At 42.2% G+C, this 19759-nt stretch overlaps 2 protein-coding genes across 2 annotated transcripts; both read left to right on the forward strand.

The window, feature by feature from the left end:
* Nucleotides 1-10594: 10594 nt before the first annotated feature.
* On the forward strand, nucleotides 10595-13067 carry LOC143888555 (uncharacterized). The gene is made up of 3 exons (XM_077393005.1): nucleotides 10595-12364; nucleotides 12459-12659; nucleotides 12747-13067. The coding sequence occupies exons 1-3, from the start codon at nucleotides 10595-10597 to the stop codon at nucleotides 13065-13067; spliced, it is 2292 nt and encodes a 763-aa protein (XP_077249120.1).
* A 39-nt stretch (nucleotides 13068-13106) lies between these two features.
* LOC143888561 (uncharacterized) lies at nucleotides 13107-18332 on the forward strand. Its single transcript, XM_077393009.1, has 7 exons — nucleotides 13107-13488; nucleotides 13621-13823; nucleotides 14712-15551; nucleotides 15750-16259; nucleotides 16380-16588; nucleotides 16847-17144; nucleotides 18204-18332. The coding sequence occupies exons 1-7, from the start codon at nucleotides 13107-13109 to the stop codon at nucleotides 18330-18332; spliced, it is 2571 nt and encodes an 856-aa protein (XP_077249124.1).
* The last annotated feature ends 1427 nt before the right edge of the window (nucleotides 18333-19759 follow it).

Consider the following 19759-nt stretch of genomic DNA (forward strand, 5'->3'; position numbering starts at 1 on the left):
TAAGATGTATGAAGATTAAAAGCTTTCCCTTTGGGATTAGGATATAAATCCCATATTTCCAAAGATCTCATAGGATTAGTCTCTTCTTGATCTACCCATTGAAAGCAATCTCGTGCGATCTCATCTAATCTTTTGGTCATGTGTCTATCATTTGCCTCTTGTATGATTCGATTATGTCTTCATTCCCTTTCTCAATTGGCAGAATTGTGTCTCAATCATTTGATTGTACAATCTTGATGATCTAATCATACTTGTACCCTTGGTCTCTTCTTACTCCGGGGGCGACATTTTTCAAGATTTTTTTACTAAGCCCTTCAGAGTTCACTCTCATGATCCTTGAACTAGGGGCATTCCCCTATACGATTTTGTCATCATTATCATGTCTTGGTCCTTTAGGATTCATTCTATTGTCTCAATTACTTACTTAGCGTGTAATCTTTTTTTTAGTCATTGATAAGGAACACTCCTTGAATGTCAAGCTCATATACCATTCTTATTGTTTCCATGTCAGGACTGTTCACAACTGAAAATCCAGGAAAACTTCTTAGGTTTGAATCTATTTGCGGTCAGTGAGGAAGCTAATTCCCCATTTCTTTGGAAGCATCTCTAATCCTCTCCTTCTATACTCATGGCAGACTCTATGGAAAATTTTTAGCTCTCTTACATCATGGAAGCCTTGACCTAGCTCGTCCAACAGATGAAGGAATTGAAGAAAGAAAATAAATTCATCAAAGCTCAACTGACTGAGAAATTTGGTCCAACCACTATTGTTTCTAAGGACAAATGTCTTAGCTTCTCCATGGTTATGGGTCCGGAAGAATCTCTCTAGACCCGCTAATAGAAGAAGTTCATTAGATGAAGCAACAAATGCAAGCCTGGTATTGTCAGTCCCAAAGTTCTGAACATTTCGCTGACAAAAATATTAAAGTCCAAGATGTTGTTACTAGGAACTCCGTTTCTCGGCACCATCAGAATTCTGTTGGGCCCTTAATTCTTGAATATGACCAAGAGAATTCACCGACTTGCTGATCTCGCGACCTGATGCTTTGAAATGGTTGCTCAAGGAAAGAATGATAACACTATTGGGACCAGAGCCTGTTCCTAATCCTCTTCCCAGGACCTTCCAAATGAAAGAATTTTGTGATTACCATTTACGCCCTGGTCATGCTACTGATAAATGCCTTAGTTTTAAAATATGATATTCAAGACCTTATAGACATGGAGCTCCTCGACCCTCAAAATCTTTTGTCAAGCGGCAGAACTCCCTCCTTTCCTGGTGACCGCAAACCATGGTTTGAGCAAATGAAGAGAAAGTCTTATGATAATCACGACCAGGAATGTACAATGATGGGTCAGAATATATTGACCCTGGTCTCCACAGGTCAGGAAATCAAAGAGGCCACAACACATGGGGCTTATAACAGGGGTACTTTTACTTCAAAAAATATCAAGGAGCTACAAAATCCTATGGTATTCAAATACGACCAGTCAGGGGCTACACCTAAGCAAGGGCTCAATAAGGAATTTACCCCTCTCCTGTTTCCACCGTCTATCATAGTACAGCGAGAATTGGCTTCAGGCAATATTTATTTACCTCCCATTAAACCTCCTCCTAATCGACTCTCCAAGACATGGAGGGCGCAGGATCACTGTGATTTTCACCGAGGACAGGGGCATAGCACTGATCTGCATAACTTTGAGGCATGTAATCCAGAAATTGGTTGATGAACGTAGCTGGCATACCAACAAGTGTTGAATATTGTTGATAATCCTATGCAGAACCATGCCGTGTCACCTGCCAATCTCAATGCTTAGAATGCCCTATACTTGAGAAGCACCGGTCCAGGTGCAGTGAAGAATGATCAGAAATTGAGAGTACTAGACATGAACCAGCTTTCGTCGGGCCTCCAAAGCCAGACAGTTGCAGCAGTTGTAGTTTTAGTCCTTAACTTTTTATTGAGTCGAGTCATTATGGTCAGTCTAGTTATTGAGTCAAGTCTTACAGTTCTACAATTCAAGGTCAATGCCTAGTCCAGGCAAGTTATATTTTGCTTTTCTTCTCATTTTAAAAGTTGTGAATCCTGAGCCTGTCCAGGATGAGTTATAACGATGTAATCTTTTTCATTTAATAAAGTTTGCTTTTTCATATGTTCTAGTGTGTGTGCTTCTAACTCAATTGAAAATAATACTCCCGCCTCAAATGAGGAAAAAGATACCGACGAAACTCCCCTTGGTTGGCAGCATATGTTCAAACAAGAGGAGAAGCGCTGGGCCCAGCCTCTCAAAGAGAAAATTGAAATGATAAACATTGGCACTGAAACTTTGATTCAGTGAATGCCTATTGGAAATACATTAGAGTGTGAGATTCTGTGAAAAAAAGAAGAAGAATAATAAAGCAAATTTATCAACCTAGATCAATTCCAAACCTGAACATTGGAATTCATTTGAATATCCAAGAGTGAATCAAACTTCAATTGTGCCTCTCATCACCATCTTTAGGATTTGGATCATAGGCTCAAATTTGTACATCCATTTTGTAACCCTTGTGAGGGATTTTTCATTTCTTTCTTTCAACCTTCGAGTGTTGTATTCGGGCGAGTATTCGGAGAAGCGAAGCCCATTCTCCGTGGTGAGGATAGCCACCGAGGTTAAAGCTATTGGGGTGAGGATAGCCACCAAAGTTAAAGCTATTGTAATTGGCATTCGATCTTCGCCAAGGTTAAGAAGATCAAATAGTGAAGCCATCAACGGGTTTGGTTGGTGGAGTGGAGTAGGCCTCGGATTTGAGGACCGAACCACTTTAAATCTCGGGTGCACTCTTTCTATCTCTTTGCTCTCTTATTTGCATTGCACCATTAGATTTAACTTGTATGCTTGAATATTGATTCTTGATCTCTTAATCTTAAAAGCGGTTTAAAAGGTTTTAAATTGGTAGATTCTATTTCTTAAAACAACCATATTCTCCCTCCTCATTGTGTTGCCATTCTAGTATAACTTGGGACCCCCCTACATCGTATTTTCACAATCCTATGGGCTGATCCAAGCCATCCAATTGATTAACCACGCCCTCTAGATCTTCTTCATTAGATGATCCAATCCGCCCAATTAGTGGGCCGTAATACAAATGGGTTGGGCCCACAAATCATTTTTCATGGGATAATCCGAGCTACTATTGGATTGGACTAAAACCAAAATGGGTTATGCCCCAAATCATTTCCTTGGTTTGATCTGAATTGCTCAACTTGATGGACATCTGTATGCATTAGATCGAAGTAGGCTCAACACTCATTTTTCATTAAAACAATATGCGGGCCCCCTGTTGATCCAAATTTAAACAAATGTTCAATGCGGGCCCACTGAATGGGTCCAAACTTCCCCCTTGCTCGGATTCTCGTGAATAACCTTTCTCAACACTTAGCGAAAAGAAAAATGCAGAACATTGCGGAAATGATTGAAAAGATTGGACTGACACAGGAATGAAAAACACCGAAGAACCGATAGAAAAATATTAACTTCTTTGTTGACTAAGGCGGAGCAAAATGGGGGTGTCTACACATTCTCTCTGAGTCCATTAAAAAATGGTCTCTTAATTCTCTTTGAATATCATATAAATATGATGTCTCATTTTCTTTGGGAACTGTACAAATACAGTATCTCATCTTTTCTGAGTACATTTAAAAATGATCTCTTGTTTCTCTTTGGGATCCATATAAATAGGATGTCTCATTTCCTTAGAATCCGTATAAATATGGTGTTTTATTATTTCTAAATCCATTCAAACAAAATGATCTCTTAATTCTCTTTGAACATCATACAAATATGATGTCTCATTTCCTTGGAATCTGTAAAAATAGGTATTTCATTCTCTTTGAGTCCATTTGTAGACACCCCATTTTGACCGGACCCTAAATCCCGATGTCGAATAAAATTCCGAAACTAAATCTCAAAATTTTCAAAAATACCCGTTTCCAGATGATTTTTGAAATCTTTTGAAAACCTGGGTGATCTCTGAACCCCATTGGCATCCTCCGTTCAATTGCCCTGATCCTCTTTCTCATTTTCTCAAAAATTTGAAAGAGTTACAAAATACCCGTGAGTTTTGGTATTAACAATCTCCCATTTGTACCACTAAGCTCCAAATAGCATTTTCGCTAGCCCATCTTGTTTCTCGTCTCGGTGTTAAAGAAAAATCGTCAATGGTCATCACCGTTCCCAGGGTGCCCTGTAAGAGGATAACATGAAGAAAAGACAAGTCGAGTTTGCGCAAAAATTAAGCATGGATGTGTCAATATCATTTCCCTAGTTAGGCAAGAAAAAGGGGGTGAATTAGCAAGAAAGGGAGTGCTAGTAACAATTCCCATTTGCAAAGAAAAAAAAAGAAGAAATCATTTTCTCTACCCTCAGCCACCCCCTGGTTGTGTAAAAGAGTGATCACAAATACACTATCAAGGGCTGTCCAGGGAACAAGGAGGGGGGCATGAATATATCACTTCCCTTTAAGCTAACCAAATGGAAGAGATCAAGGGTGGAGATTAGGCAAGGTAAATGGGTTTTGCAATGAAGGGTTTAGATCATACTGATGAAAATGTTTGGGCTATAAAAGCAAAGAGGGAAGAGAGCTCGAGGGAGGAGGGAGAGGAATTAGGGTTTTTCCTTTTCTAGAAAAGGAGTAGCAGAGAAGAGAGAGGGAGAAAAGCAGAGAGCTGGGCAGCCATCACACTCCACCTTCGCCCCATCCTCTCATCCAAACGGCCATCATCTCCAACCTCATCTTCTCCAACCCATCTTCTCCGACCACCAGCCACCACCGGCCACCATAACCTCCATTACCATCATCCATTACCTCGAAAACCCTCGAATCTCACCACCCAAACCCACATCAGCCAGCCACCTCTCCTGTTTCTCTTCTTACACCGAACCACCACCACCACCCTTCACAAACCCATTGCCGACGCCTCTCACCTCCCTATCAGCCACCATCATCTACCCCCTCTCTTCATCTCCACCACTAGCCTTCACCCCCATCTCCATTGATTCTGGCAAGCTTGCCGGAATCTGACCAAACCTGACCAAACCAACTCGTACCCTATTTCGCCCAAACCCTGCTACCATCATCCCTTTAAACCCATCATCTCCATTTCAGCCACCATTCCCTAAACACAACTCCATATCCTCTGCAAATTCCGGCGATTCTTCATTTTCTGCGACCCCACTCCGCCGGAGCTCCGGCCAAACTACCATTTTCTCTACTTCTCCTCCATCTCGATCTTATCCCACATCGTTCCCAACTCCACCACCTTCATTTGCAAGAGATTAGCAGAGGGAGAAAAAAAAGAAAAAGAAAAAAGAAAAAGAAAAAGAAAACAGAGAGCTAAGAAAGAGAGAGGTGCTACGTCTTCTTCAACCCCTCCCATCTCCGACCCACACCCAGCTCCGGTCGGCCACCTACCACTCCATCTGCCACCATCCCCATTTCTATCCCTTCCTTCACAGCCACAACCCGTAACCCACATCTGCAACCTCCAATCAAATCCACCCCAAACCCTTCTTCAAAACCCATCTGGATTCTCCACCTCCGTCCACCATCTCCGACCAACCCCTCTTCTCCGGCCACTCCTCCTCCAGCCGACCCCTCCATTGCTGCCACCATCTCTTCTCCTCCATCCAACCACCGTCGAACCCATTTTTGTTTTTTTTTTGTTTTTCATTTACAAACCCCCATCATCTTCTTCAACCATTACCACAGCCACCCCATACCCAATCACCACCACCACTAACTCTAACCCATTCCACCTCCATTTCCATTGAATGGATCTCTCGAAAACCCTCTTTGATTTTTATCTCCACCATCAATTTCTAGTAAATTCCTTCCCTTGCCATTGATTCTTGTCAACCCCATCTTCTCCGGCGGATTTCGCAAAAATCCGACAACATTACCTTAGACCCCATTGACCCAGCATTTTCTCCATTCTCTTATCTCGACAGAGAGCTCATTTGCAGCAACAACAAAAAAAACAGAGGGAGAAAGAGGGCGAGAGGGAAGGTCTGTGTAAATTTTAGGGAGAAGTAGAGAATTTGCAGCAAAGGGGTTTGATCTTCATCTTCACCCATTTGGAGAAAATTTTACAAGAAGGTAAAACCTGTCTTACTTTCCCTAATAATTCATTTTTAATGTCTCATGCTCATGTGGTTTTTTTTTTGGTTTCTTGTTGCCTGCCTGATTTTTGAGTCCTTTGATGTGTGATTTTCAATTGCCTTAATTTTCTCATTGATGTATCCATTTTTCCTAATCCCTCTGTAATTTGCTAAAGTTTGATCACCTTGTGTTTCTCATCAGAAGAGGCATATGTTTTCTGAGCTTTGTCCGATTGGTTTGCTTCTCTCGATTTTAAATCCCATTGGTCTCCTCTTCTTAATTCGATTTCAAGAGCCCATGGGAATTGTGTTCAATGAATATCAGGAGGTAAGGGTGTTGATACCATATTCTCTCGTCAATGGGTTTTCCTTTTAGCCATCCTTTAGGTTCTTCCTAAGTTTGGTAATGCACATATATGATGGGCCATCTTGGCTGAATTTGTGGAACAGGTCTCCACCCTCATCCAAATCAAATCAGTTTGTCCATGGTGAAACAAACGGGTTTGGGGTGATTCTTCATTGAACACAGTTGGGTTACGAAGTTATCTACATCTGTTGAAGGAGAAATCAAGTGAAGATTTGCACCTTAGTTTATAAGTTTCATTATTTTGATTATACTAGGTTGTTAGTGAGAGCACTCGTCAGGATTAGTTGAAAATCCATGAGTCAGCTGACAAGTCAAAATACCCAAATTTCGTCATTCGGTTTGGCTTAGTATACCCCACTTTGCTAATTTTCTTTTGCACCATCTTTCATCATGTCCAGTTCATTTGGAGGCAACCCCTTAGAAGATTCCCGAGTCATTATCATTCGCAGTATCATCCTTTGTTCGCATATTGCTATCATGTCCCAAAAGTGGAAATGCAGCCATGGAATATCTGAGTAGTCTTGATTTATCTCTCATGACCTGGAGGCCTCATCTGATTTCTATCCAATGTTTAGGGATTCTCATATGATCTTGGAGCTTATTTGATCTGCAGAGTATGTCGTCAGGTCAAGGAGATGACGAAATATTTCTTGAGCCACCTCTTGCCCTTTATGTCTCTTCTCCTTATCTAGGACCTCTTACGAGACTTAGGGGTCCCTTCTCTTTCGAAACTAGCACTTCTTTTAGGACTTGGGGGGATTTTCTTTTTCCTTCTATTTCTTTATTTCCTGTGGAGCTTATGTGTTTCCATCTCGTTAGGTTTAATACATCATTCAGGATTCGAGATTTCTTCTCTTTTCGGGTACATCCTTTGCATATTCCTTGGGATACTCTTTGCATTTCGGGATCCCATCCATTTCAGGAACACTCTCGTCGGGTTTGGCGATGACGGACGGCAACCTCTTCAGCCAAAACCCCCTTTCGATCAAAAGGGATAAAAATACATAAAAACAACAAAAACAACAAAAATTCAAAACCATTCAAAGCGTATCTCGAATACCATTTCGAACTATGTTGGCTTGATCCCTTTCCAGAGGGTACGTAGGCTGCTTGGGATTTTCGTCCCAAGTTCAGTCAAACTTTTCAATAAAATCATTTAAACCATTCAAAAAAATCATTTCAGCATCTAAAAATATCTTTCAAGCTTTTCCCAAAAATACAAAAACCAAAATGGGCAAGGATGGTGATTGCTAGGTCACTCGGAGCCTTCTTTTCATTTCATTTTCGATTTTGATCGTGGTTTGCCGGTTTTATCGGTTTTCCGACGTTTTATCAGGTTTTGGGATGGGTGACGACGTAGCGTGGCCCCTTTACAGGGATTGTCCTCGCTGATCCCAACGATAGGCTATGACGATCGCGAGACTTGTCCGATCTTTAGCGGATCAGGATCACTGAGCTCGATTCCTTTAGAATCGCTCCCTGAGTCTATCGTATGTCCCATTTTCTTTTCCCTGGCATTTTGGGTTTGCGCATACCGTCTATTTTCTGATTCCTTTCTTTCCTCGTATCTTTTAGGTTATCGGGTGTTTGTCTTTGGTTCCTTGTGTGTTTACTTTTAACTTACTTATTCCTTGTGCGTTTAGTTTTACATGCTTATTTACATGCTTAGCTGTGACATTTATTTGCTTACTTATCATGATCATATGCTTAACTGTAGATATTTACTGCTTTTCTACTTATCATATATGCTATTACTTGCTTAGCTGTAGCTGTGCATCCGGATGTTATTGCTTTCCTAGATGTGTTGGGTTAGGAGTAGATGCGGTGAGTTAGGATTTGGATGTTTATTTTCCTTTGCCCATCCCCGGGTCATGCATGCTTAGATAGACGTTTCTTCAGGGGTACTCGTTCTCATTTCACATGATTTTAGCCCAAAACTCTTCAAAATTAATTAAAAATGGCATAAGAGACCAGGTGCTTGCCCTTGGGCGAATTGGGGGCGCTTAACACCTTCCCCATTCGTCATCAGACATGGACTTTTGTATCTCTGGTTATTCGTTGCAACAGAGTATTTCATGGGATCCACGACCCATTTCCTTGGATGGCGACTCTTCCTTGTTATAGGTACATCTTGGTTCCGGGCTGGTCCTTGAATCGAGAGGTATCTCATTTATATCGCCACCCATGCTGTGAGTGGCATCATTTCGAGAGTTCCTTGGCAGAGCTCTCCTTCACATTGTGGAGATCTTAGAGGACTGATGTGGGATCTCGTGTCCCTCGCTCACCGTCCTCGGGATCGGGGTCCACAGGCTGGTGACTCTACTGGGGAAACCTTGAAACATTGCCTAACTCTGTAAAAATGTCATTTTTACTAATTTTGGGAAGAAATTTGGACTAAAATCATTTTAAATGAGAACCTTTTCCGTTAGAATGCCAGGGGCACCAGATAGGTGTGTAAATAAAACAAGGGTTCACACACCACTTTCATCCATGCTTATATTATCTGTTTTGTGGTTGCTTTCTGCTATGGTTTGCTGTGGATATACTATCAGATGACCTATTCGAGATACTATGAGTAGGAGCCGTGAGGGCTATACCCGCCTTCTAGTGCCACCGCACCAGTAGTATACTCAGCACCTGGACACTTTTTGTGTAAAACGGACATAGTTCGTACACTGGACTCTATGTCACAGTGTACAAGTAACTATGCACCCGGCCAGGTGGACCTCGCAACGGTACCCCTTCTATATATTGCATGGTCATTTTGTTTGCATTTATGGATGAACATGTGTTGCTTACACATGTGGAGCCAAGATTTAGGAGCCTTGTCCTGTCTATAGATTATTATAGTTCACTTTAAGTGGCTACAACGTGGTCATAGTACACTCACATGTCTGTCTTGAGTCAAGTGTCTTGACTCTGTAGGATTATATTTAGGGCTGGTGCCCCTGGTCAGGATGTATATATATGTATATATATTTATTACTAGATTAGGGCTTGCTTCATAGTTAGGTTTTCTTTCCTAATCTAATCCATTTTCCCCATCCATCCGTCTTTTGGATTATGATCAGATCATTGGTTTCACATCATTATCTTTATAGCCATGATCTATCTTCCCTGAGCTTGATCCTTTGATCGATCTTGATCAGATCGCTCTGCATGCCAATTATGAGTCTACTTTGCCATTATCACTACCAGAGTGTGTGTTCTTGCTGAGAGCCCTGTTTCATCTTGACTGTGTCGGCATATTCTTTATGCTTGGTTGCCGAGACCCTCCTTGTACAGTCGTTATGCTGCCGGATTTTCTCCAAAAACCTTAAGCGTAACCATTATCTTTTAGGGTTATTGATAAACCATGTGCTTACCGTACCATATCTCCTAGTACAGCTATCATGCTGCTGGATTTTCTCTAAATGTCTTGAGTGTGGTCATCATCTTTTTAGGCTTGTTGTTAAACCATGTACTTACCTTACCACATCTCTTTGTACAGTCGTTATGCTGCCAGATTTTACCTAGAATATATTGAGTGTGACCGCTATTCTTTAGGGTTATTGATGAACCATGAGCTTACCTTACCATGATCCTTCTATGGGGCCGTCATGCTGCCGAATTTTATTTAAAACCTTCTGAGTATGACCCTATGCTTTACTGTTAGTGATAAACCATGAGTTTACCATGCCATGATCCTTTTGTAAGGCCGTTATGCTGTCAGATTTTTATGTAAAACACCCTAAGTGTGATGGTTATCCGTTTAGGCTTGATGGGCCGTCATGACCCTTCTTACAATTGTTGTACTGCTGGTTCTTACCTAGAGGACAGATGTGTTTGTATTATCTCTTGTTTCAATTTGTGCATAACATTCTTTCTGATTATCTTAATTTAAATTAGTGTTCTTACTTCCATTTCAGGAGTTTGAGTTAAGCAATAGCCATTGCTTCGAAAAAAGTTACCATTTCACAGCCTACTTGGTCCCGACAATCTTCTACGTCGAGACTAAGTCGTAGATCTTCTTCACCTATCTCACCAGCTTTATTTCCGCTTGTCTCCCCTAGCCTTAACCAAACGGTTGAGTCAAATGAGATGTTAGCTGAAATGAGGGACATGATGAGGAACCTTACAAGAGAGGTATCTACCCTAAAGGAAGAGGTTACTCAGTTGAAAAGTGAGAAAGCCACTTCATCGAAACAACCTGTCGTCCAAAATCCTCCCAATGTGATTCCAGGCTTTGTTCGGTCTGTCATCTGTCCCAAAGATGATTTCTTTGACGAGCAGTATGTAGAGGAGAACTGTCTCCCGCAATCAGTCAAGCCAAGCAAAGAGAAAGAATTGGTCGATAAAGTTGAAAAATTGACCCAGAAAGTTGAAAGCATACAAGTTAAGGGCCCAAAGAAGATCAATATGTCTGACTTTTCCCTTTTTCCTCCAAAATTCAGAATGTCAGATTTTGATAAATATGATAGGACGGGGTGCCCGTGGAGTCATCTGAGGTCGTTCATTTCAAATTTAGAAGGGTATGGGCTGTTTCCAGAGCAGATCGCCAAGGTGTTTCCGATGTCTCTAACAGGAGTAGCTAAGAAGTGGTTCCTTCATTTGAAACCCGAAGAACTCGAAACTTTAGATGAAATTGCTAACAAGTTTGTTGAGCAATTGTCGATGGAAGAAGGAATAGAGGTTACGAAGAGGGATTTGAATGCGATCAAGGAAGGACCCCAGGAAACATTTACGTCTTTTGTAAGAAGATGGAGGAGAAAAGCGGCCCAGATGACTAACCGCCCTTCTGTAGAAGATCAGATCAAAATTGTGGTCAAGAATTTGTCTTCGCGGTATTACCACTTCATGGCGACGCAGTATTATTCTGATTTCAATCACTTGATCAAGACAGGAACCATAACTGAAGATGCGTTGTTGAAGGGTTCTCTGGCAAAGTCATCTTTTGATCCAAGGAATGGAAAGAAACCAATGGTAGCCTCAATGCTAAAAGTTAACAATGTGATTGCTGCATGCCCTATGAGAAGAGTTGTAGCAGAGACAGAGCAGCCAGCGAGGAAAGCGCCAAGGCATTTTGATCCGCTACCTTACCCTTTATCTGTCGCTCTCAAGAAGTTACTAAGAGACAAAAAGATCACTCTCTTAGAACCGAGACTTCCACCACCTATTCTCCCCAGATATTGGCGTGAAGATCAGCATTGTGCATATCATCAAGGAACAGGGCACCTAACAGATAACTGTATGGCCTTGAGGCATAAAATTCAGCATATGATAGAAGCGAAAAAAATTGCTGTATTTATGCCAAACACTACCCGAAATCCAGTACCAGCTCATGATGCGCGCCCTCCACCTACAGTTGGGGCGGTTTTTACTGAAGAGCCTATTCTTGACCCTGCTTCCTTGATTTGTGCTATCGCTTCCGATTCACCGACTGTCTTGGCATTTGGCGAGGAAGTTAAAGAAATAGAGGAAGAGAAACCTTATGTGCTGGGTGGAGATGAAGATGAGTATGCCGAGTCTTCTGTTGGTCCTTATATTCTTCAATGTGATGAAGAGGAAGTCCAAGATGTTGCTCCATATGTTCTTAGCTTTGATGACGATGACTTTGTTTTTTTGAACGATCAATGTGACGAAGTCCGCCATGTTACTCGAGGTGGGCGAATTTTCAAACCTGCAGAGTTAAGAGCTAAGAACCCAGCTGAAGTTGTAAGGGCCGCAGAAGTGCAGAAGCAGAACAAGCTGAGTTGCGAAGAAGAGGATGAGAATCTTTTACGTCAACTTAAAAAGACCCAGGCTAATATTTCAATTCGGGGTTTGCTTATGGCTTCCCCAAAGCACCGTCAAGTTGTACTAAGAGAGTTGAATGCTGCACAGGTATCTGTAGATATTACATCCGATGAGCTGGTTGGTTTAGTAGCGATGGTTAGGGTGTCCACTGAAAATCATTGTTATCTGTAACGGGAAGAAGGTCCCAGATGTATTAGTTGACAACGGGTCCGCACTGAACGTATGTCCGTTAGCCACCGCTACTGTCCTGGGATATGGGCCGAATGACTTCATCCCTTCTGAACAAGGAATTTTGGCGTATGACGGTACCAGACGCAATGTTATCGGAACCCTAGCAACTGAAATTCTGATAGAAGGAGAAATCTTTGAAGTAGAGTTCCAAGTGCTCGATATCAAAGCATCTTTCCTTCTCTTGCTTGGCCGACCTTGGCTCCATAAGGTTGGAGTTATCCCTTCTTCACTGCACCAGAAACTGAAGTTCATAAGAAACAACAGGGTGATAACACTCAAGGGTGATCCTGATTTAGAGGTAGGCCAAATTTCCCAAGGGGGTACCTCAGAAAAGAAGGGTGATGTTAGTCTGACCAGGTTCTCTGTACAAGTCACAGCCATATCATTTGAAAAACCAAAGAATGAAGAGATTTTGTTCCTCACCAGTACTAATCCCCAGGTTGTAAAGATGATGCGTAGACATGCATACCTTCCCGGTGCAGGTCTCGGTCGCAATCATCAGAGGATAGTCCAATGGCCTGTAACGAGAAAGAATGAAGGGTTGTTCGGACTCGGATAGGAATCTTCTCGTGATGAGATTAGAGAAATGAGAAATTACATGCGGAAATGGTCCGAGCTCCGTCGCCAGGGTCTAGAGCTGCCGATGAAATCATTTAGTCTAATCAGAAATGGTAAGTACCGCAGAGAGGGAGATGACTTTGCATTATGTGGATTCACAGAGCAGTGGGTTGATGAGTTAACAGGGCGAGAGCTGCCAGGGTTTGAGATATTTTTCGATATGGAGCTGCCAGATGAGTACCCGAGTTTGCAGATTCATGAGATCGAACCGGAGGTTGATTGGGCTGATATCCTTGAGCCGTGTCTTCTGAATTCCCTGTTCCAGGTTGAGTTACCGATTGTAGCCATGATCGGAGGAGATGCGCTGATCCTTGATCCTGAAAGCCTTATCACCCCAGCCGAGGGACCTCTCACGAACTGGAGTTCCTAGGTCATACCCCAAGTCGTCATCCAGTACAGTCCTGTTTCTATCAAAGAGTCTGTTGTCTCTAGGTATATGTCCATTTCCGAGTCAAAAATAGAGTTTGCTATATCTGATATTTCTTTTGATGCAGGTACAGTTGTGATCGAGCCCGTCGATGAGATCGATGAGGAGTCTTCCCATGCCGCTGTTCAGTCCGATGCAGAGTCCGTTGCATCTTCCGTTGAGTCTACCGAGTCTGTCAAGTCCGTTCATACGATAGTCCAGTCTGACGATGAGTCTGTAAAGATTTCTAAAGATTTCAATACTGAACCCATTGAGGGCGCGTCAACAGATGTAACTTCGATTTCTTTGAATGAAATAAAAGACTCTTCTTTTTATTCACCTGCTTCAATTTCTACTTCTTTATCTGATCAAATTGATAATAATAATAATCAAGACTCCCCCTCTGATGAGGATGCCGACGAAACTCCCCCTGAAATCAAACACATGATTAGGTAGGAGGAGCAGCGTCGAGCAAAACCATTCGAAGAGGAAATCGAGACCATCAATATTGGTGATGAAACCCTGATTCGGGAAATTCGAATTGGCAAAACATTAACTCCTGAAGAGCGTGCGGAATTAATTGCCTTATTAAAGGAATTCAAAGAAGTTTTTGCATGGTCCTATGATGACATGCCGGGATTAAGTGAAGACATTGTTCAACATAGACTTCCCCTAATCCCGGGTGCCAGGCCGAAAAAGCAAAAACTTTGGAAAATGAAACCAGAGTGGGACTTGCTAGTCAGAGATGAAGTTCAGAAACAATTGGATGTTGGCTTCATACTGGTTGTTGAATACCCTAAATGGCTAGCCAACATAGTACCGGTGCCCAAAAAGGACTGAAAAGTCAGAATGTGTGTGGATTTCAGAGATCTGAACAAAGCAAGTCCGAAAGATGATTTCCCTTTGCCACACATTGACATCTTGGTGGACAACACAGCAGGCCATGCTCTCCTTTCATTTATGGATGGATTCTCAGGATACAACCAGATCAAGATGGCTCCTGAAGACATGATCAAGACGGCCTTCATCACTCAATGGGGGTCATTTTGTTATAGAGTTATGCCATTTGGACTCAAAAATGCTGGGGCAACATATCAGAGGGCTGCTATCACTTTACTGCATGACATGATACACAAAGAGGTCGAAGTATATGTTGATGACATGATCGTTAAAGTGAAGACGAGGGAAGAGCACGCAGGGGCATTGAGAAAGTTCTTCCAGCAAATTCAAAAGTTCAAGCTCCGTCTCAACCCGAGTAAGTGTGTATTTGGGGTTACATCAGGAAAACTGCTGGGATTCTTGGTCAGCCAGAGAGGGATTGAAGTAGATCCGCAGAAAATCAAAGCTATCGAAGAAATGGCGCCTCCAAAGACCGAGAAACAGATCCGTGGGTTCTTAGGCAAGGTTCAATACTTGAGAAGGTTCATTGCACAGTTGACAATGACTTGTGAACCGATTTTCAAGCTCTTAAAGAAGAATGCTTCAAAGAAATGGAACGAAGAGTGTAAAGAAGCTTTCGAGAAAATCAAGCAGTGTTTGGCTTTGCCACCAGTTTTGTCACCAATCATACCAGGACAACCGATGTTGCTGTACTTGTCCGTTACTGACACAGCGATGGGGTGTATGTTAGCGCAACAAGACTCAGAGTCGAAGCGAGAAAGAGTCATTTACTACGTCAGCAAGAAAATGTTGGAGTACGAGCAGAAGTACACCATCCTCGAAAGGACCTGTCTGGCACTAGTTTGGGCTACTCAAAAGCTTAGGCATTATTTGTTATCGAATAGGGTTCTTCTACTCTCACGGATGGACCCATTGAAGTACTTGTTCGAGAAGCCAGCCCTCACCGGAAGAACTGCCAGGTGGTTGTTGTTATTGTCTGAGTTCGATATCACTTATGTCACACAGAAGTCAATTAAGGGGCGCGTGATAGCTAAACAGTTAGCCGATTCACCAGCAGAAAATAATGAATTTTTGAAAGCAGAGTTTCCAGATGAGGAGATAATGACTGTGGAAGATGAAGTTCCAGACACAAAGTGGTTGATGTACTTTGATGGAGCAGTCAACAATCGAGGCCATGGTGTATGGGCGTTGTTGGTATCACCAAGAAAAGAGTATATCCCTATATCCATCAAACTTCAGTTCAAGTGCACAAACAATATGGCAGAATACGAGGCATGTATTGCAGGTTTGGAAGCAGTCATGGCCTTGCACATTCAGGACCTAGATGTATTTGGGGATTCAATTCTGATTATCTGTCAAACCAACGGAAACTGGAAAACAAGAGACGATAAGTTGATCCCGTATAATACGTACCTAGAGTCTCTGGTCAGAAAATTCAGAAATATCACATTCACTCATTTGTCCAGAACGAAGAATCATTTTGCGGATGCATTAGCTACTCTGGCTTCAATGCTTGATATTTCTGCAACAATGGAGGTTCAACCACTAGAAGTACGGCTTCAATGGGCCCCGGCACATGTTAACGCCATTGAAATAGCAGCAAGGTGTCCAGATGGCAGGCCTTGGTACTCAGACATCAAAAACTTCATCTCAGGCAAAGGACATCCGCCGGAAGCTTCAGGAAAAGAGCGAAGGTCTCTTCAGAAATTGGCCTCTAACTTTGTCATCTATGGTGAAGAGTTGTACAGAAGGTCGATCGATGGAATCCAACTTTTGTGTATAGATGAGGATCAGGCAGCTGAACTCATAGAGCAAACACATGAAGGAGTCTGTGGACCGCATATGAACGGAAAGATGCTGTCAAGGAAGATTCTCAGACTTGGATATTACTGGCCGACAATGGAAGCAGACTGCTACGCCTATGTGAAGAAATGTCACAAATGTCAGGTCTACGCCAATCTCATCCATGTGCCGCCCTCTCAGTCGCATTCTCTCACTTCACCGTCGCCATTCTCAGTATGGGGAATAGATATCATCGGGAAGATAAGTCCGAAGTCTTATAGTGGGCATGAGTATATCTTGGTTGCCATTGATTACTTCACAAAGTGGATAGAAGCTGCTTTGTATGCGTCATTGACCTCGGCTTCTGTTACAAAGTTCATCAAAGCGAATATTATTTGCAGATATGGAGTACCACATGAACTAATTTCAGACAATGGGTCCCATTTCAAGAAGGAGGTGGCGCGCCTGTGTGAGGAGTTTAAGATCAAGCACCATAAGTCGTCACCCTATAGACCCCAAACAAACGGTGCTGTTGAGGCCGCTAACAAAAACATCAAGGTGATCATCAGCAAGATGACCGAGACTTACAAAGATTGGTCGAACAAGCTCTCGTATGCTTTGTGGGCTTATAGGACGTCTATCAGATCCTCTACAGGTGCAACTCCGTATTCTCTGGTGTACAGAATGGAAGGTGTCTTGCCTGTTGAACTGCGAATTCCCTCCTTGAGAGTGATGATCGAAGCTGGGTTGCCAAAATCTGTTTGGGCTCAAGCCAGATATCAAGAGTTACAAATGATTGACGAAAAGAGGCTGAAAGCATTGTACCATGTTCAGGGGTATCAACGCCGCGTCGAGAGAGCCTTCAACAAGAAAGTTCGAGTTCGAGACCTTAAGAAAGGAGATCTTGTTCTGAAATTCTTCCGGGCACCGGTATATGATCCCAGGGGTAAATTCAAGTCGAAATGGTCAGGTCCATACATTGTTAACGAAGTCCTGCCTGGAAAAGCCGTCAGACTCCTCGATGAAAATGGAGAAAAGCTAACAGAGCCAACAAACCTTGACCAACTCAAGAAAGACTATGCTTAAAGAACTAGAAGGCCTTCCTTGGCCGACTAGAGCTTCAAACCAAAAATCCTTTCTTAAAAAAAAAAAAAAAACATATCAAAAGAATCCTTTGCAAAACCCTTTTGAGCTTACACTAAATCAAAATCATTCTCTTTTCAAAACCCGTAAACTAGGGGCATTTGTGCCTTGAACTACGCGCGACCTGATCCTCATCCTTTGGGGGTACGTAGGCAGTCTGGCTAGTCCGGATTCGGTCGAAACCTTGGAAAACTTATCAAAACTCTGCTCTTTCAAACCCTAACCTACCTAAAAAGTCCTTTTGGTGCAATAGGCGAAGGTTTGTGGCTAAAAAAAGAAAAAAAGGAAAAAATGGAGTCTGAAGACCTGTTAGATTGAAAACCCGCAAGGGCGATCTAAGCAAAAGTTATGGTCATTCACCTGCTAAGTTGAAAACCCGAAAGGGCGGCTTAGGCAAAAATCAAGGTGTCAGCGTGCTGGATTGAAAACTCGCAAGGGCAATTCAGGCAAAAATTAAGGCAAGCGGTCCGCTAGATTGAAAACCTGAAAAGGCGATCTGGTCAGTGGCAGTGATTTCTAAAGAAGCTGAACAACTGGAGGCAGACAAGACTTGTAACCCAGTAATGGCATCATCAAAGTCTGAATAGTGCCAGCATGACTTGCTTTGATATTCCTCTAAACTAGGGGCATTTAAGACTAAGCAATCAAAGGGGTTTAATGACCATGACGGTAATACCGAACAGGGAATGAATCATTTTTTAAGCATGGTATTCAAGTCACTCTAAGAGTGGTTAACCTTCACCAATTTAAAATATTTGTCAGGTCAAGAAGCAAGTTGAGTCTTTCTTGAAATCCAAGTCCTGTGTTTGTCAATGTTTTTTACTTGTCACTTGTCGAAGTTTGTAGCGTGTTAAGTCAAAATATCCAAGTTCTTGTATGGTCTGTACCTTTCCCAGAGCTGGGGTGACAGGCACCAAAGCAAGAAGTCTCTTCTCCGGAAGACAGATTAAATCAGAACAAGGTTCAGAAGAATAGCAACCTATCAGGCCTATTGAAATTTTATTAGCTGGCAGATTTGGAAGAGTTCTTTCAGGCAGAATTGATCTCATTGTTGTCATGTTTCCTCTACACACAGAGCTTTGTAAATCCAATATTCATGAAATGAAATATTTGTTTCCCTGCATTTGTATTGCTTTATTAAGACTCTAGTAATCGAAGTATGAAATGCATTAGGGGCATCTTTTATGACTTGGCAAATCACGCCAAGTCATAAAAGCTGTCAAATCCACAAGGACAATCAGAATAAACCAATCTCTCCAGCAAGTTGAGATGAGAGAAGCTGGAGCCCATCTCGAGTCAAACCTCCAAATTCCCCAGCTAAGCCTACTCCATAGTCAGCTCATCAGTAAAGCTAGTCCCTAATGGAGTCTAGCATCTATTTCCCAGAGAGTCCGCTGGCAACTGCTCAAAGCGTTCAATTCCCAGCAAAATCTAATTCTTTCAAAAATGGTTCAGTAACCAAAATCCCAGCAAATCATGTGAGTCCAGTCCTTACCAAGGAACTCGCACTACCATTTTCTCGGCAAGAGACAAAGCAATTCTCAAGAGGATCAATCAGAATCAATCAATCAATCCAAATCAATCAATCAATCTAGCAAGCGTATAAAAAAAAAGAAAAAAAAAGTTCCCGCTTCTTTGGAGAGACAAAGTAATCTCCAAAGAAATCAATCCAAATCAATCAATTCAAATCAATCAATCAATCAAAAGCAGGAGAGTATCAATCTTTTCATAAGAGTTCCACTCCTTGATCAAATTTCCATTGCTTGTTACTGCGTGAGGGTTCCGCATAACAAAGCTTTCCTTTTTGATGAGTGCGTGAGGGTTCCGCCTAATTAAATTCCACCTTTTGTTACTGTGTGAGGGTTCCACATAACAAATTTCCATTGCTTGTTACTGCGTGAGGGTTCCGCATAACAAAGCTTTCCCTCTTGATTAGTGCGTGAGGTTTCGCCTAATTAAATTCCACATTTTGTTACTGTGTGACGGTTCCACATAACAAATTTCCATTGCTTGTTACTGCGTGAGGGTTCCGCATAACAAAGCTTTCCATTTTGATTAGTACGTGAGGGTTCTGCCTAAATTCCACCTTTTGTTACTGTGTGAGGGTTCCACATAACAAATTTCCATTGCTTGTTACTGCATGAGGGTTCTGCATAACAAAGCTTTCCCTTTTGGTTAGTGCGTGAGGGTTCCGCCTAATTAAATTCCACCTTTTGTTACTGTGTGAGGGTTCCACATAACAAATTTCCATTGCTTGTTACTGCGTGAGGGTTCTGCATAACAAAGCTTTCCCTTTTGATTAATGCGTGAGGGTTCCGCCTAATTAAAGTTCTCCTTTTTGTTACTGTGTGAGGGTTGCACATAACAAATTTTCATTGCCTGTTACTGCGTGAGGGTTCCGC

This window comes from Tasmannia lanceolata, unplaced genomic scaffold (genome assembly GCF_043159265.1).
Source record: "Tasmannia lanceolata isolate RefF3 unplaced genomic scaffold, GAP_Taslan_0.1 ptg000002l, whole genome shotgun sequence".
Taxonomy (NCBI): domain Eukaryota; kingdom Viridiplantae; phylum Streptophyta; class Magnoliopsida; order Canellales; family Winteraceae; genus Tasmannia; species Tasmannia lanceolata.